Raw genomic sequence first — 15,585 nt, 5'->3', positions numbered from 1 at the left:
AAGCCATGATGATAGGGTTTATTTTGGTTATGGCTCAGCATTTTGTGTGAACCCAGACGTTATGATTTACTTAATAAATTGTGATTAAGCAATGATTTAGTGCAAATAATAAACCAGGCTGGTAATTCCTGTACCACTTGTACTCTCCCCTATTGTCCTTATTTGAAACATTAATATTCCCGTCTGCTTTATCTTAGTTTATCCTATCTTTAGAGGAAGCTGCTATCCAAATGGCAGAGAAGGCAAGCATACAGACAGATAATGATGGTGCAGCATCTTTCTTTATGTAATCTCTGGGCCACTTTATTGTCTTTTTCTTGGTCTTTGCTCCCCAGAAGGTGCTAGCACACAATAGAGCTATTTTCAGGCCTATTGCTCTTCAACAGACAATTTCACACTGTAAAAGGGAGAATAGTTAGGGCCTCTCAAAAAGGAACATTCTGGTAGCCAATTATAATGACCCTTCAAAACTGTACAGTTGCTAACGTTTGTTTACTTGCACTTTAGATAGAAAGCAGGCTCAAGGTTTGTAAATGGGGTAGCTGCTTTGGTTTTTGTGGATGAGCTTCATTTTATTTTAGAAATGATTTGAAAAGCGCTTGGAAATCACTACTTGGAGAAGTAAAGCAAATGTATTTAAATTGGTTAAGAGCTTCAGAGGAGGCCAACTTGTTGGATGGTGAAAACAGCAAATTCTCGGATTTTTCTCCTAGCAATCAGGACTGGAAACAGACAGTCTAAAAATAGGTTTCTCAGACTTATTATTTGTAATATTTATTTGAAGGAAAGTGAACGATACAGCATAAGTGTTATGTATTCATGTTTGTACCTTTAAATATTTGAGCGGGAAATCAGCACGTTGCTGATTGGACGAAGCCTCCAGTAGAACTGTATAAAAGGAGAGGTTTTTCCCCCAGCCTGTTGCTGGGTTCACCCTATATTAAAGAGCTGTTGTCACTACCCTGGTCTCCAGCCTCGTTACTTCCAGAACTTAACATTGGCGACGAAGGTGGGATCTCGAGGCTGAGGAGAACCAGAACCGAGCTGAAGCACGATAGACCCGAACCCAGCAAACCCAGGGCAGAAAAGCGGAGATGGCCAGTTACACTCCGCCCGCACCGTTTGACCCGGCTAAAGAGAAATGGGGGACGTATATGACCCGTTTCGAAAGCTTCCTAGAAGCCAACGAACTGCACGGAGTTCCAGATAACCGAAAAAGGGCTTATTTCCTAAGCCACTGTGGTCCGGAGGTCATTGATATCGCGGAAGCCCTGGCAGAGCCAACGCCGTTGCAGTCGGTGTCGTGGCCAACCTTACAGACTTTACTAAAAAACCACTTCGCACCAACGCCGTCCAAATACGTGCGGCGGTTTGAATTCGGAGAGCGAAGACAGATGGAGGGCGAATCCATCGGTGACTACATGGCCGCCCTAAGAAAAGCGCCCAAGGACTGCGGATACCGTGACCTAGACGAGGTGCTCCTCGAGCAACTCATCCGAGGGGTCAAAGACATCCGTTTGCGGCGACGGCTGCTAGCAAAGAGCAACCTAACGCTGGCCAACGCCTGGACGAAGCCAGAGCACATGAAATGTCCTCCCAAGCGGCAGAGACACTGCAGAAGCCGGTCCCACAAAAGGCGAGCGAAGGCAACTCCGTGCACCAGGAGGAGGTTCAGACCGAATCCGACGGTGAAGATGAGGAAGGGTCTGCCGCACCGAGAAACGCGACAAAGGGGACCGAGACGAATGCGGAAGCTGCGGGGTCAACACCAGCGCCAACGCTGCAAGTTTAAGGACGCGACATGTCGGTGTGGGAAGAAAGGGCACCTAGCTCAAGTTTGTCGAGCGCCCAACCTTCCGCCGAAAATTCAAATCGGCCAATCAGAGCGCGGAATCGGCAAGGCGACCGCGATTGGCTCAAACAAAAAGGCGCGGATTCCAACCAAACAACGGTGGTCATAGGCGCGCCTCGACCAAGTGGAGAAGAAGATCTTCACCAAGCCAAAAATAGAGGGAGTACGGTGCGGCTTGAAGTAGACACGGAACAGCGATCACCATCATGTCCTGGGACACTTTGGCGGTCGCTGCCGTCCGTCGCGGCGCCACCTGCAAGCACAACGGCTACGAGTCCACGACTACCAGGGAATCGCATCCCTGTTCGAGGACCACCTCCGTCCGAGTCGAGCACGGTCCACACAAGAAGACCCTGCCCATCACGATCGCCGAAGGAACTCTGCCCAGTCTGTTGGGACTAGACTGGTTTCGTGCCCTGGGCATGGGAGTGACTGGCATCTACAGAAGTGACTGTAACCTGAAAGACATTCTCTTTAACGAGTTCGAAGATGTCTTCAAGGACTGCCTGGGCAAGTACAAGGGGACCCCTATTTCCTTCAACTTAGACCCCCAGGTAGCCCCCATTAGGCTTAAGGCGAGGAGAGTCCCTTTTGCCCTAAAACCAAAAATCGATAAGGAGCTGGACAAGCTCATAAATCAGGGGATTTTGGTGCCAGTCGATCACGCAAAGTGGGAGACGCCAATCGTCACCCCAATAAAGTCGGACGAGTCAATTAGAATTTGCGCTGACTACAAGGCGACGCTTAACAAAGCCTTACAGAAAAGCGCTTACCCGGTTCCCGTGATGCAACACTTATTGCACTCGTTGGGGCAAGGGCAAGTCTTTGCGAAGTTAGACTTGGCCCAAGCCTACCAGCAACTGCCCGTAGACGCCCGCACAGCCGAAGCCCAAACGATCGTAACGCACAGGGGGGCATTCAAGTGCACCCGATTGCAATTTGGGGTCAGTGTGGCACCAGGGTTGTTCCAAAACCTAATGGAACGACTACTGCAGGGGCTCCCAGGGGTAGTCCCCTACTTTGATGACGTCCTAATTTCAGGGGAAAACATGGAGGAATTGGGGGAGCGTTTAAGAAAGGTTTTGGGGATTTTCCGGACAGCCGGATTAAAAGTCAAGGCAAACAAATGCCAGATAGGGGTCGAATCCGTCGATTTCTTGGGCTACCGGATAGACAAGAAAGGAATTCACCCTACTGAGAGCAAGGTCAAGGCAATTAGGAAGGCTCCAGCGCCTAAAAATAAAGCAGAGCTGCAGGCATTCCTGGGGTTGGTGAATTTCTATGCGGTCTTTTTAAAGAACAAAGCAACCGTTGCGGAACCGCTGCATAGGCTCTTAGGGAAAAATACTGTTTGGTCTTGGGGAAAGACAGAAAATAGGGCTTTCGAAGCAGTAAAGAACCTGCTCTCAAGTGATAGCCTGCTCATACAATATCACAACTCATTACCCCTAGTGTTGGTTTGCGATGCCTCCCCTTATGGGGTGGGGGCTGTACTCAGCCATAGACTTCCAAACGGCACAGAAGCCCCTATAGCTTTTTACTCTAGAACGATGTCCTCCCCAGAGAGAAACTACAGCCAATTAGATAAAGAAGCACTAGCCATTGTGTCAGGGGTTAAAAAATTCCACGAATATGTCTTTGGGCGGAATTTTGAAATCGTGACTGACCACAGACCGCTACTAGGGATACTGGCTGGCGACCGCCCAACGCCTGTGGCACTTTCGCCACGCTTGACCCGATGGACTATATTCTTAGCCGCTTATTCGCATACAAGCTGCAGCATCGACCAGGAAAAGAAGTGGGGCATGCAGACGCGTTAAGCCGATGCCCACTACCAGGGGCGATCAAGACCCCACCCGGGACGCCCATCCTACTTATTGACTCTTTGGACTCTGGCCCAGTCACATCTAAGGAAGTGGCTCGGCATCATACCGACATTGTGTTAAGGACTGTACTCGGTTGGGTACAGAGAGGGTGGCTCGCTGCGCCGGGCGAACGGTTCAAAGAATTTGTTAAAAAACGAGATGAGCTCTCGGCTCAAGGGGGGTGCCTGTTATGGGGTGATCGTGTAATAATTCCGGATAAATTAAGGGAAAGGTATTGGACCTCCTCCACGAGGGTCACCCAGGGATCGTAAGGATGAAGGGTTAGCTAGAAGCTATGTGTGGTGGCCACTCATGGACGCAGAGATTGCTGAGAGGGTAGGGAAATGCCAGGCTTGCCAAGAGTCCAGACCTCTACCCCAACGGCCCCAGTCAGGAATGGGAAAAGCCCCAAGGGCCCTGGTCAAGAATCCACATTGATTTTGCTGGCCCTTTCCACGGCCAAACGTTCCTAGTGGTTGTTGATGCATTCTCTAAATGGTTGGAGATCATACTCATGAAATCCACTACGGCCGAAGCAGTAATCGCAGCCCTGCGCCACCTATTCGCAACTCACGGGTTGCCGGGCACTCTGGTGTTCGACAATGGGCCCCACCACGGCAGCCCAGTTTGAAGAATACCTGGCGGAGGAGGGCATCCGACATGCCCTCTCTGCGCCTTTCCACCCTGCGTCGAATGGCCTTGCAGAGCGTTCCGTCCGGAGCGCTAAGGAGGCATTGTCCAGGCTCAAGCCAGGTGACTGGCAAACAAAGATAGACTTCTTCCTAGCCGTTCAGCACAGAACCCCAAGCACGGCCACCGGGAAAAGCCCAGCCGAATTACTAATGGGACGGAAACTCCGGTGCCCACTTGACCGTTTGAATCCCCATTACACACCAGAGGGTTACAAGGGGGAACTAGAAAAGACAAGGGAAATGAGCATAGGCGACCGGGTGTGGGCCCAAAACTATGGGGACGGCCCTAGTTGGTTCGCAGGACAAATAATAAAGATAACCGGCCCAAAATCGTACGTGGTAGAGCTACCCGACAACCGAGTGTGGAGGCGCCACATAGATCAGATAAGGAAACGAATAACTGATCAAACCGAACCAAATGAAACAGATCATGACCAATACCAATTTGAATTCACAGCTGACAATGACCCGGGGGAGGCGCAAGACTTAGCTGAGGTCCCAGAGTTCCAGCGACGCCATCAGGTTCCCGAGGGAAACAGCAGGGAAAGTTTCAAAAGTAATCCAAGGCCGGATGGCCAAGAAAAAGAGTCGGCCAATAATCCGGAGCCCGATGGCTCAGAGAAAGAGCTGGGAGGAGAAAACAGCCCCTCCGACCAGCTCAAAACACCACCCAGAACTGAACCGCGCAGGTCAGAAAGAACTAGGAGACGCCCAGGTTATTTGCGTGACTACGTCGAAAAATAACATGTAAATACATATGTAAATAGAGGCAAAGTGTTTTCTGGGAGGGGAGGAGTGTTATGTATTCATGTTTGTACCTTTAAATATTTGAGCGGGAAATCAGCACGTTGCTGATTGGACGAAGCCTCCAGTAGAACTGTATAAAAGGAGAGGTTTTTCCCCCAGCCTGTTGCTGGGTTCACCCTATATTAAAGAGCTGTTGTCACTACCCTGGTCTCCAGCCTCGTTACTTCCAGAACTTAACAATAAGAATTCAATGACCTATATATAGGTCATTGAAGGCAGCAATGCTAGGGTTTTTTTTCACACTTTCTCACACTTGTTCAATGTAAAAGGCACATTGAGAGAGGAGAAATGAATTACATTGCTTATTCTAATATTTATTGAAGTGAAATTTCAAATCAAACCACTTGAAAACAAACTTAAAACCCATAACATAAACATTAAAAGGAGAGCAGTAATAAATAAGGAAACCTGATGATATGCTCTGAAAATAGTATGTCCCTTTGAACGACCATCTTCCAGGATATAAACAAGGGAGATGAGGGGAGTCACTCTCCTTAGGGCTCACAGAAAATTTGAGTCCCTTCTTCATTTCTTGCTTCTTTATACTTGAAACGAAACTGATCACACTGCTGGGGCCCCAACAGGCATTCTTGTTAGTGCAAAGGGGGAAAAAAAAGAAGTGAGCGAAGTAATGAATGAATGTGGAATGACCTTGCTATAGTGGAATATCTGAAAGCAATATGAGAAAGAACTACTAGACTGTACAGTGGAACTAAAGTGATTGGATATCCCGGTAGCTTTACTGCTTGTTCTTGACCACTCTTTCCATTTTTCTGAGCTGCTTCTGAAATTTCAGGGGCTAGAGAGAAACAGTTTCTACATGTGACTTTCCTCCTCTCTTTCTTTGATCTGCAACTGGGGAAGTTCACTGAGGAAGCCTATTGCTTTGGAACCCCAACAGCTTTACTCATACTGTGGAGAGGACCTAGAGGTGTACAGTAAATGTAAAAGAAAATTTTAAAAAAACATACATGCAATCTTATCTTTGTTTCCTTGTATATGGATAATTTAATATTGTGGACTAATTTTTCAAAAAAAGTTCCATACTTCTTACACCCAATTCCACCAGGAGAGACTTGTTGCCGTTTTTTTAAAAGATTCCAGTACTGCATGTTTGATTGATGTCATGTAGTAAAATGTAATACAAGTAATAGAAACTCCAGGCTAATTGTTATTGGGAAGGAGATAATTGTTTCATTTTCTATTTATTTAAGTGCAGTTTTTGTTAACATTGATTATCATGATGCCAGGAACTGGTGAGGGAGAATCTTAATTTTATTGAATCATCTAGTATTTGATACTACTGGCCATTCCATTGAAATATTTGATTAGCATGGAACTCAGGGATATTGTTTTGCTGTAATTTGATTTTATCTATTCTCTTACAATTATAATTCAGCATCTTGGCTATAATCTGTGGAATTTTATTTACTGTTGATGGGTAGTTCCTGGACAGTAAGTAGAGTTTTAAGATTGGACCTTTATTTTTACAACAGCCAACTCTATTATTTTTGGGGTGGAGGGGAAATGTCAATTAAGAAACTTTTTGAAGTCCTGAACTAAATGGATTGGGTATTAAGTGGTTAATAAGATTAATTCAGAATTCAAGAGATAACTAGAGATGAGAGATATTGAATGCAGCAGAATATATACTGAATGGGCTACTCTCCATTCTGGTGTCAAACTGGGTTCAGAAATACTAATTCCCAATATAGTTTTCTTGTTTTTGTCTTAGTATATCTTATGAACCCAACCACTATAACTTGTAAGCCAGTTGTATTGTGGTTTATTTAATAAAGCCTGATAAGGGAAAGCATAATTTTAGCATATTTTGTGAAGAAAATTTTGGAAATGCTTCTGAACTTGGCACTGCTTATGGAAAATCAAAAGATATCCCTGTTCAGTATTGGTTGTGTGTCAGTTGCAAAAATTTCTTCCTGGAGAAATTGAATTTGGCCATGGTGATTTATGCCTCAGTGAATTTAGATTAATGCCATCTCCTCTATGTCAAACTGTCCCTGAAATGTCTAATTTTTTTTTCCTGAACTAAGCCCTTTAGGACAATGCTGGACAACCTCTCATCTTAAGAGCAAACTTTCTGTTTGTGTCTTGACTGGGGCCCTCAGAAGCCAATGATCTTATGACATCCATGGAATGGATAGAGGTGACATCTCTGGTCATTTTCTAGTTTGGAAAGGCCTTAAGGAAAAAAACATAATCAAAAGGGAGCATCCATTCTGTCTCAAATCCACTCTAGAATTAAAAAAAACAAACCTGTAATTTTCTATCCTGCCAGTTCTGGGAAATGAGTGACTGGAAATGGAATTCTGGTGGTCATATACAGCTCAGATAGTATTCTAATCTAAAGATAAAACATAATTCTGTAGGTTGCAGACATTTGTTTCTAGGTGCCTTTGGTAAGAAGATAAGCAACCAAATGATATGTACATTCAGAATCTAATTAGAAAAAGATTGTTCTACTCCCTCTTTTATTAGATGAAGTAATCAAGTTTATAAAAGAAGATTTAAAGACAGTTATACATAACAGACTATCAGGTTCTGAACAGTAATCTAAGAAATCATCATGGAAGCTAAAAGCAAGGGATGTGATCCAGAAATCAAGAGGCCATGGTACAGAAGCAAGATAGTGAAACAGATTCAGTTTGTAGATAATTGGATTTTAGTTTAATGGATTAGGCACACAAAACATTTAAGAAAATCTGTAAAGAGACATGAAAAGAGCTATGAATAGAATATAATAAAATTCTTTATTGGCCAAGTGTAATTGGGCACACAAGGAATTTGTCTTGGTGCATATGTTCTCAGTGTACATAAAAGAAAAGATACGTTCATCAAGAATCATAAGGTACAACACTTAATGATAGTCATAGGGAAACAGTCAATATAAATCTTAAGGATACGAGCAACAAGGTTACAGTCATACAGTCATAAGTGGGAGGAGATGGATAATATATATATATCCACAAACAGCAATATTTTAAATAGTAGACAATTTATATGACCTATTAATTTGCAATTAAAAACATCATAGGTTTTCTTTAATTTCTTTATTGATGATATGGGACACAAGAAACCTGCCATTTTGTATTGGAGTATTCAAGCAACCTAAAACAAAGCACTTGCTCCTAACACCAGTATTACTGCTGGAATTCAGTATAAAATAGACAAGAGATTTCTAAAAAGAACGGTTTCTTTGTATTATTACGGATTCTGAACGTAAAAGCGAAAAGAAGCTGCGCTCTTTTCATCCGCCAGGGGTAGCTGAGAAGAAGCGACATCAGCACTGCGGCAAAATGGACAGCTCCATCAGCGTTTCTTCTAGTCTAGCCCTGTTAAAATCAACAGGGAATGCGTGCAAGAATAGGGCGTGAAAGCAGGGCCATAAACATGAAATTGTTCGGTCTTCCACCCATTCTTCTTACTAACTGTGCAACCAGCTGTCTTTTATTCTCCAGCTGTCGCTTTCCATTTCTGCCTTCTTGGATTTTATTTAATGGAACCCTAAACGCCAATTAAGTGGCTCTCGTTTATTCTGATGAGAGCCTTGAGAACCTCTCGGCCTCCGACCTGGCATAACACTCCTTATTCCTCACACTTATATGGCTCTGTGTCCTGAAGACACACACATCAATCACCACCTTAAGTCAGCAATCCAACGACGACTACATTCTTTTAAGTGTCTCCTGTCAGCTGTCCCGTCCCACTCCAAATCATTTTCTCCCTTCCAAAGCTGGCCACACTGTAGGATCCCTAGAGTTTGCAGTGAAAGAAAACGTGTTTAGGATCGAGACTGTCATTGACGCCCAACATCCTGGCGCCACCCTATTATTGGCCCCGCCCATTCCTCCCAAACCAATCCCCTTCCCTTGGCCGCGCCCTAGAAGCGCACGTCCCCCGCCTTTCTGCAGCGGAACCGGCGATCCGCCTCTCTATATAAGACCGGGGCGTCGCATGTAGCCCTCCACAACCTCCAGGATGAATTTCTCTTCGGATTCCCACTATTTGGCCTCTTCCTACAGGAAGATATTCGGGGAGCCGCCCCGCTACTCCTCCCGTCTTGGCAGTTCGGCCACAGCCGGCAGTTATCGATCTCAGTCTGTATCCCGCTGTAGCAACCGCGCCGTCTCGTATCGCTTGGCGCAGGCAGACACCTTGGATCTCAGCCAGGCAACGGCGCTGAATGACGAATTTCGGCTGACCCGCACCAATGAGAAGGAGCAGCTGCAGGGACTCAACGACCGCTTCGCCGGCTACATCGAGAAAGTGAGGCAGCTGGAGCAGCACAATCGCCTCCTGGAGACCGAGCTGAGCGCACTGCGGCAGCGTCACGCCGAGCCCAGCGGCCTGGCCGAACTCTTCCAGAATGAGCTCCGCGAGCTGAGGGCCCAACTGGACGAGACGGAGGCCGCCCGGGCACAGGGGGCGCTCGAAAGGGAGCGGCTGGCCGAGGAAGTGCAGCTCTTACGGGCGCACTGCGAGGAGGAGGCGCGAGCCAAGGCGGAGACTGAGCAGGCGTTGCGCGCGCAGCAGCGGGAGGTGGATGGCGCCACCTTGGCGCGCATGGCTCTGGAGAAGAAGGTGGAGGCCCTGCTCGACGAGCTGGCCTTCCTGCGCAAGGTCCACGCCGAGGAGGTGGCCGAGCTGAGCGTCTCCTTGCAGCCAACCCAGCTGGCTGCCTTCGAGCCGGACGCCACCAAGGCCGATCTGACTGCGGCGCTGAAGGAGCTACGCTCGCAGTACGAAGGGTTGGCAGCCAAGAACCTGCAGGCGGCCGACGAGTGGTACCGCGCCAAGTTCGCCAACCTCAGCGAGCAGGCGGCGCGCAACAACGAGGCCATCCGAGCCAGCCGCGAGGAGATCGGCGAGTACCGCCGCCAGCTGCAAGCCCGCACTTTAGAGGTGGAGAGCCTGCGCGGAGCCAACGAATCCCTGGAGCGGCAGCTAAATGAGATGGAGGAGCGGCACAACGCCGAAGCGCTTGGCTTGCAGGTGAGGACCGCCCGCGCGAGCGCTACTTTTTGCCTCCCAGTGTCCCATGGTGATATCGTGCTGCCCCTAACGCACATTTAGGCCAGCTACGTTTTTCAAGCCTCCCATTCCCCTACTGCGATTACCATATTTTTGTCTTCCAAATCGCTTAATGCCTGGCAGATGATTTGCCTTATGCCTTCCCTTATCCATTATCATTGGCCGTTCTAGCTGGCTTAATGATAGTCGTAAAACAATCAGTGTTCAGTGACAAAACCACAGGAAGGGTTGCACCGGGATGTCTGTATGCTGTGAGCATCTCATTCCTTTGAATGCTTTATATGCCCCGCGACGCTCACGCTGCTCTCCGTGGTGCTGAATATAGCCGACAATTGGTTTATTGCACCTCTCGAATTGTGCTTCTTGATTAGCAGGAATGAAACGTTTTACTTTTTAGTGATCCTGCTCAAAACTCCTGCAAATCAGCCATTCATTTTCCAGAATTTTCTTTTTATTATCTCTCTGTAATAGACATATCTACTCATTATTTAATTAATCCTAGGCTAATTCTTCAGGGTTGATAATTTGTGCTTAGATTTTTACTATATATAAATTAAACATGCTATACAGTAAGTTACTGTGAAACTAATAAAACCTTAACCCTAATAAAATTATAAAGATGGTAAATTGTAAAATCAGGAAAGATAGAACTAAAATAGGGGTAATAAAAGACAATTGAAATAAAATGTTATTATATTCAGAAATTCTCATTTAGTACAGAGAGGTGTTTGTTTCAGCTGGACATCTCTGAAAGAATATTCCAAACTCGAGTCCATTCCTTCTGTACGTTTACTATGTTTTCAATACTGCAGAAACGTGTTTAATACAATCATTGTTTTACGTGGAATGGGGTTCCATATAAGAAATTGTCTTACAAAATGAAAGTGATGACGCTTTTCAGATGTATTGTAGCAGATGTAATCTGAATTCACTTAATTGTTTACATCAGAAAATATGGGCTTTACGGTTTTTGAAATGTAGATGGTATAACTGACAGGGTTTTTGAATTAGCATTGTTTAGAATCAGCACTTTAGAGTTATGATAATATAGAACTGATGGACAATTGTGTTGAAAATTAAGAAATTGCATGTTCACCCATTTAAAAAAAAATGTTAGAGTAGATGATTTCTTGGGAGTAATTCAAACTGTCGTTAGGTACTTTCTAAATTATATTGTTTCCTTCTGGATATCAGAAAGCATTTATTCATTTTGGATTATAATTTATTTCATAAATATATTAGTCATGAAGGCTATACAGTTAGTCCTCAACTTACAATAGTTCATTTAGTGACCGTTCAAAGTTACAACAGCACTGAAAAAAGTGACATGGCCGTTTTTCACAGTTACAACCTTTGTACCACCCCCATGGTCACATGATCAAAATTCAGATGCTTGATAACTGGCTCATATATATGACGATAGCAGTGTCCCAGGGTCACATGTTTCCCTTATGTGACCTTCTGACCAGCAAAGTCAATGGGGAAACCAGATTCAATTAACAACTGGGTTATTAATTTAAGAACTACAGTGATTCACTTAAAAACTATGACGCGAAAGGTGAGCAAAACTCACTTAACAAATGTTTCAACAACAGATATTTTGGGTTCAATTGTAAATCGAGGATTACCTGTATAAGTAAATCACAGAAGTCAATTCGGCATCTTAACTGTTTGAGAAATGTAAAATGTAGAATAGGAATAAAAAAATTACTTTTAGCACAGAAGGAAAAACAATACTCTTATTACTAAAATCTATAATAGGATAAGTGGATTTTCATAAACAATTTGAATACAGAAGTAAGCTGAAAAATGGCCAGCTTTATTGATGATTATGAAAGAACAATAAAAAAACCCCTACATAAACCATTCCAGAAGAATATTTCAAAATGGGACATAGGAATTAAATTGGCAAATGCATTCGAATAGGTAATTTCACATATACTGTACATTGGCAAAAATGAACAAATGGATTTGTGATAATTAGCTCAATGAGAGCAATGTGCCTCTGCTATAAAAAAGAAAAATCTGAAGCTATCAATTAGAGAACAAAAATAAATCTGCAATATTATAGTGTACTATTTTGCATTCTGATTATACTTGGTGCATATTGTTTAGTTCACCATACCCCAAAAGGATATAACTATAAAGAATGTAAAAAAGGGGGAAACCAAAATTATCAAGCAGATGGAACAATCTTCTGCCTTAAACAATAAAGTTTAAAATAATTGTTCCTATGTAGTTTAGGAATAAAATATACATTATAGTTTATAATGTTATGCATACTATCAAGTGCTAATGTAAAGTGCATTTCTTGAGTGCTTTTTCCTTTATTGTTCATAGTTGATCTTAAAAATGTCTATCACTAAAAAGGTTGATCCTAAACTGTCCACCACTTTGATAGCTTCATCATCAATCCTAAGGCTGCTCATTGTATGTGATGTCATAGTTTGGTATTTTTATATTTAATTTAGCTTTTTTTCACAGTGCCCACAATTTCACTTGCAGATCTTTGCATTTTAGCTAGCAGAGTTATGTGATCAACATAGCATGGATTATTGTTGTTTCTTGCTCCAATTTTCCAATTTTATTTTTTTATTTAATCCAGCTTCTTTTAATTCACATTAAGCATACATTGTACTTTGAGCCACAGAGAGTATATAAACTTGTCACACCCCTTTGCCAACCTGGAGTCAATCTGTTTCATCATATTCCATCTGTACTACACCTTCCAAACCTGAGAGAGAGGGAGGGATGGAGGAGGTGGGATGCATTCTCCAGTGTAATTTGGTGTTTTTTATAGCAAGTCTATCCAGTGAGATTTCAGTGTGGTAGTCATTGTTAATAGAATGGCCTTAAAAGATCCATGAAAAGATTTTGTAAGATCAAGTCTTAATTATAAGGATATGGTAATTATTTACATATGGGATATAAAAATGCAAATCTATATATTTTTATAGTGGTGAATTAAATATGCATGACATTTTTACATACATTCATGTACAATATTGCTGACTCCAATGACAGTTCATTATGTTTTCTTTCTTGGTTTCAAGCCTGAATATAAGTTTTGTTTTATATTTGATATATAAGCATGTGTGCAGAGAGATAATCCTGAAAACTGCCAATAATATTTTGCTCATTCTGTGTATGTGTGTGAGATTGTGCACGCCATCAAATGAATATACATCCACAGTCTCAATTTCTCATCACTTCAGGACTTGCAGAATAGAGGTTTTCACTTTTGCCTACTTTATATAAACCTGTAACTTGCCTGCTTATTTTTTCTCAATAAAATTAATTTCAAAAGCATTAAACAAAAACTGAAATAATTGCATCAAATAAAAACAATCACATCAAATCATTAAACACTATTTCATAGGTTTTATATCAGTAGAACACAACTCAAAACATCATGCATTCACCATATTACTCTCTCTACTATTTATTCTAGTCTTTAAAAACATTACGAAATGAAACTAATGTGTGACCATTGCCTACTGAGCTGCTTTAATCTATTTTTATTTAATCTTATTCTAATAAACCAATTGGAGAGAATGTTCCTATTAGTCCAATCAATATAGCTAGTAATTAGCAGTTCTGGAAGTTTTATTCAGAAACTGTGAAAACTCCTGGTGCTTATCATTGGTTAAAAAATAAAATAGTGACATTTCTATCCTAATAAATTTATAGATATATCTATATCTATTTCATTTGCTCAGTATTGAATTATATCTCTACAATTTTAATGTGCTTGACACAAAAAGATTCTAATTGTTAATTATACTGTTGTAATTTAATTCATTTTCCAATTGTTATGTGTTGTCTGCAACAAATTAGCAAAACTTCATTTTTTCTTGCTTCTGTTAAAAAGGAATTAAACTATTTAGCAGAGACTTTGGCTTTAAAATGTTAATGTTGAACTCTCTGAATTTACAGGATACCATTAGCCAGTTAGAAAGTGATTTGAGAGATACAAAGAGTGAAATGGCTCGGCATCTGAGGGAATATCAAGATTTACTAAATGTCAAAATGGCCTTGGATATAGAGATAGCAGCATACAGGTAACTAGGTTTTGATTCTCAATATCGACTTAGAATTGTAATGCGTGCTCTTTTGAAAATGTCCAAAATAGGTGATCAAATTTACGTTGCCCTAATAGCTTGGTGAGAAATGGCTTGATCCTATTTATTTCAATGCTTTGCCATAATTTTGCATTTACAGTCGGCGAATGTGATTATTTTGTTAAGGTAATTTCTTTTTATCACATAAGACATATATTGTTTACCTTATCTATGTATATAAGTGTGCCTGAAAATCCTCGATTTCCATTATTAATAAAATCTTTTTTTGTTGTATTTGCAGGAAGCTGTTGGAGGGTGAGGAGACACGTTTTAGTACTTCAGGCATGAGCATCTCATCTCTGAATCCCCTTTCCAACCCTACTTACTCTTTCCAACCCAGGCTCTTTAGTTCATCTGTAGCCAGCAGCTCCAAAATGTCATCCTCTTTCTATTTTAAGAAAGATGAGAAAGAGGAAGCTAAATTAACCTCAAAAATTTCATCAAGCCAGGTAGGAGATCCCTTTGGTGAAATGATAGAGGAAACCGTAACAGCCACTAAAAAAACAAACTTGGAAGAAGGAAACACTGTCAATCAAAAAATGTAACCACTGACCTTAAGTACAGTTACACGCAAGGGATAATAATATAGCTTAAGTCTTTAAATTGCCTATACCTGAATTAAGGTTCTTACCCAGATCACATCAATTTAACTTTCTAATGTTTCACAGTAAATTATTTCAATAGGAGAAATACCGAGGCTCAAAGATTAATTTAGAAATACTGTAGTAAATCTTGTTTGCCAACTGCATTGCTATAAGGCAGACATGTCTCCCAATTGCTGAATTAAAGAGAAAATAAGCATGTGCTAACACACACACTTGTGGTCTTAATAATCATGTTTCTGATTTATTTCTGCCGAGCACAACATTCAAGTTGGGAAAAATCTAGCAACTAAATCACATTAGTGAAATGAAGATTAATCCTTATTGTCTGCCTCGTAAAATAAAGAAACTGACAGATAATTCAATTATTTAATTTCCAGATCATGAACTTTATTTCGTTTTAGTCCTTCTAGACCACAGAAATGTAAAAAATACAAATATTTATTTTACTTTGTGGTCTATGCACGTTACAAGGAAATACAAAATTATCTAGGAATGTTAGGTAGAAAATACGAACAAGGTTTAGGAAGATGAACACCCCCATGATAAACTTGTTGAATCACTGCATAAATAAATCCTATTAGCACATTGTCAAGA

General features: G+C 42.1%; 2 protein-coding genes across 6 annotated transcripts in view; one reads left to right on the top strand and one right to left on the bottom strand.

Annotated features, from left to right (window-relative positions):
- PCGF6 (polycomb group ring finger 6) overlaps window positions 1–15,585 on the bottom strand; it is a 43,709-nt gene that overhangs the window by 2,889 nt on the left and 25,235 nt on the right. For 3 of the 5 annotated variants that reach the window (XR_009155713.1, XR_009155715.1, XR_009155716.1), the window contains 3 exons: window positions 14,713–14,774; window positions 14,551–14,631; window positions 12,064–13,116 (listed from right to left, as the gene is read on the bottom strand). The exons of 1 other annotated variant lie outside the window; for it this stretch is intronic. The gene's annotated coding sequence lies outside the window, so the exon portion shown is untranslated. Of the gene's footprint in view, window positions 1–12,063; window positions 13,117–14,550; window positions 14,632–14,712; window positions 14,775–15,585 lie in introns of those variants that run through there. One more of the 5 variants, XR_009155718.1, reaches the window with a different exon arrangement.
- On the top strand, window positions 9,115–15,522 carry INA (internexin neuronal intermediate filament protein alpha). Its single transcript, XM_058188213.1, has 3 exons — window positions 9,115–10,226; window positions 14,202–14,326; window positions 14,628–15,522. The coding sequence occupies exons 1-3, from the start codon at window positions 9,213–9,215 to the stop codon at window positions 14,929–14,931; spliced, it is 1,443 nt and encodes a 480-aa protein (XP_058044196.1). The 5' UTR covers window positions 9,115–9,212; the 3' UTR covers window positions 14,932–15,522.

This window comes from Ahaetulla prasina, chromosome 6 (genome assembly GCF_028640845.1).
Source record: "Ahaetulla prasina isolate Xishuangbanna chromosome 6, ASM2864084v1, whole genome shotgun sequence".
Classification (NCBI taxonomy): Eukaryota; Metazoa; Chordata; class Lepidosauria; order Squamata; family Colubridae; genus Ahaetulla; species Ahaetulla prasina.
Note: the sequence above shows the minus strand (reverse complement) of the source record. Positions and strands in the feature narration are given on the sequence as shown.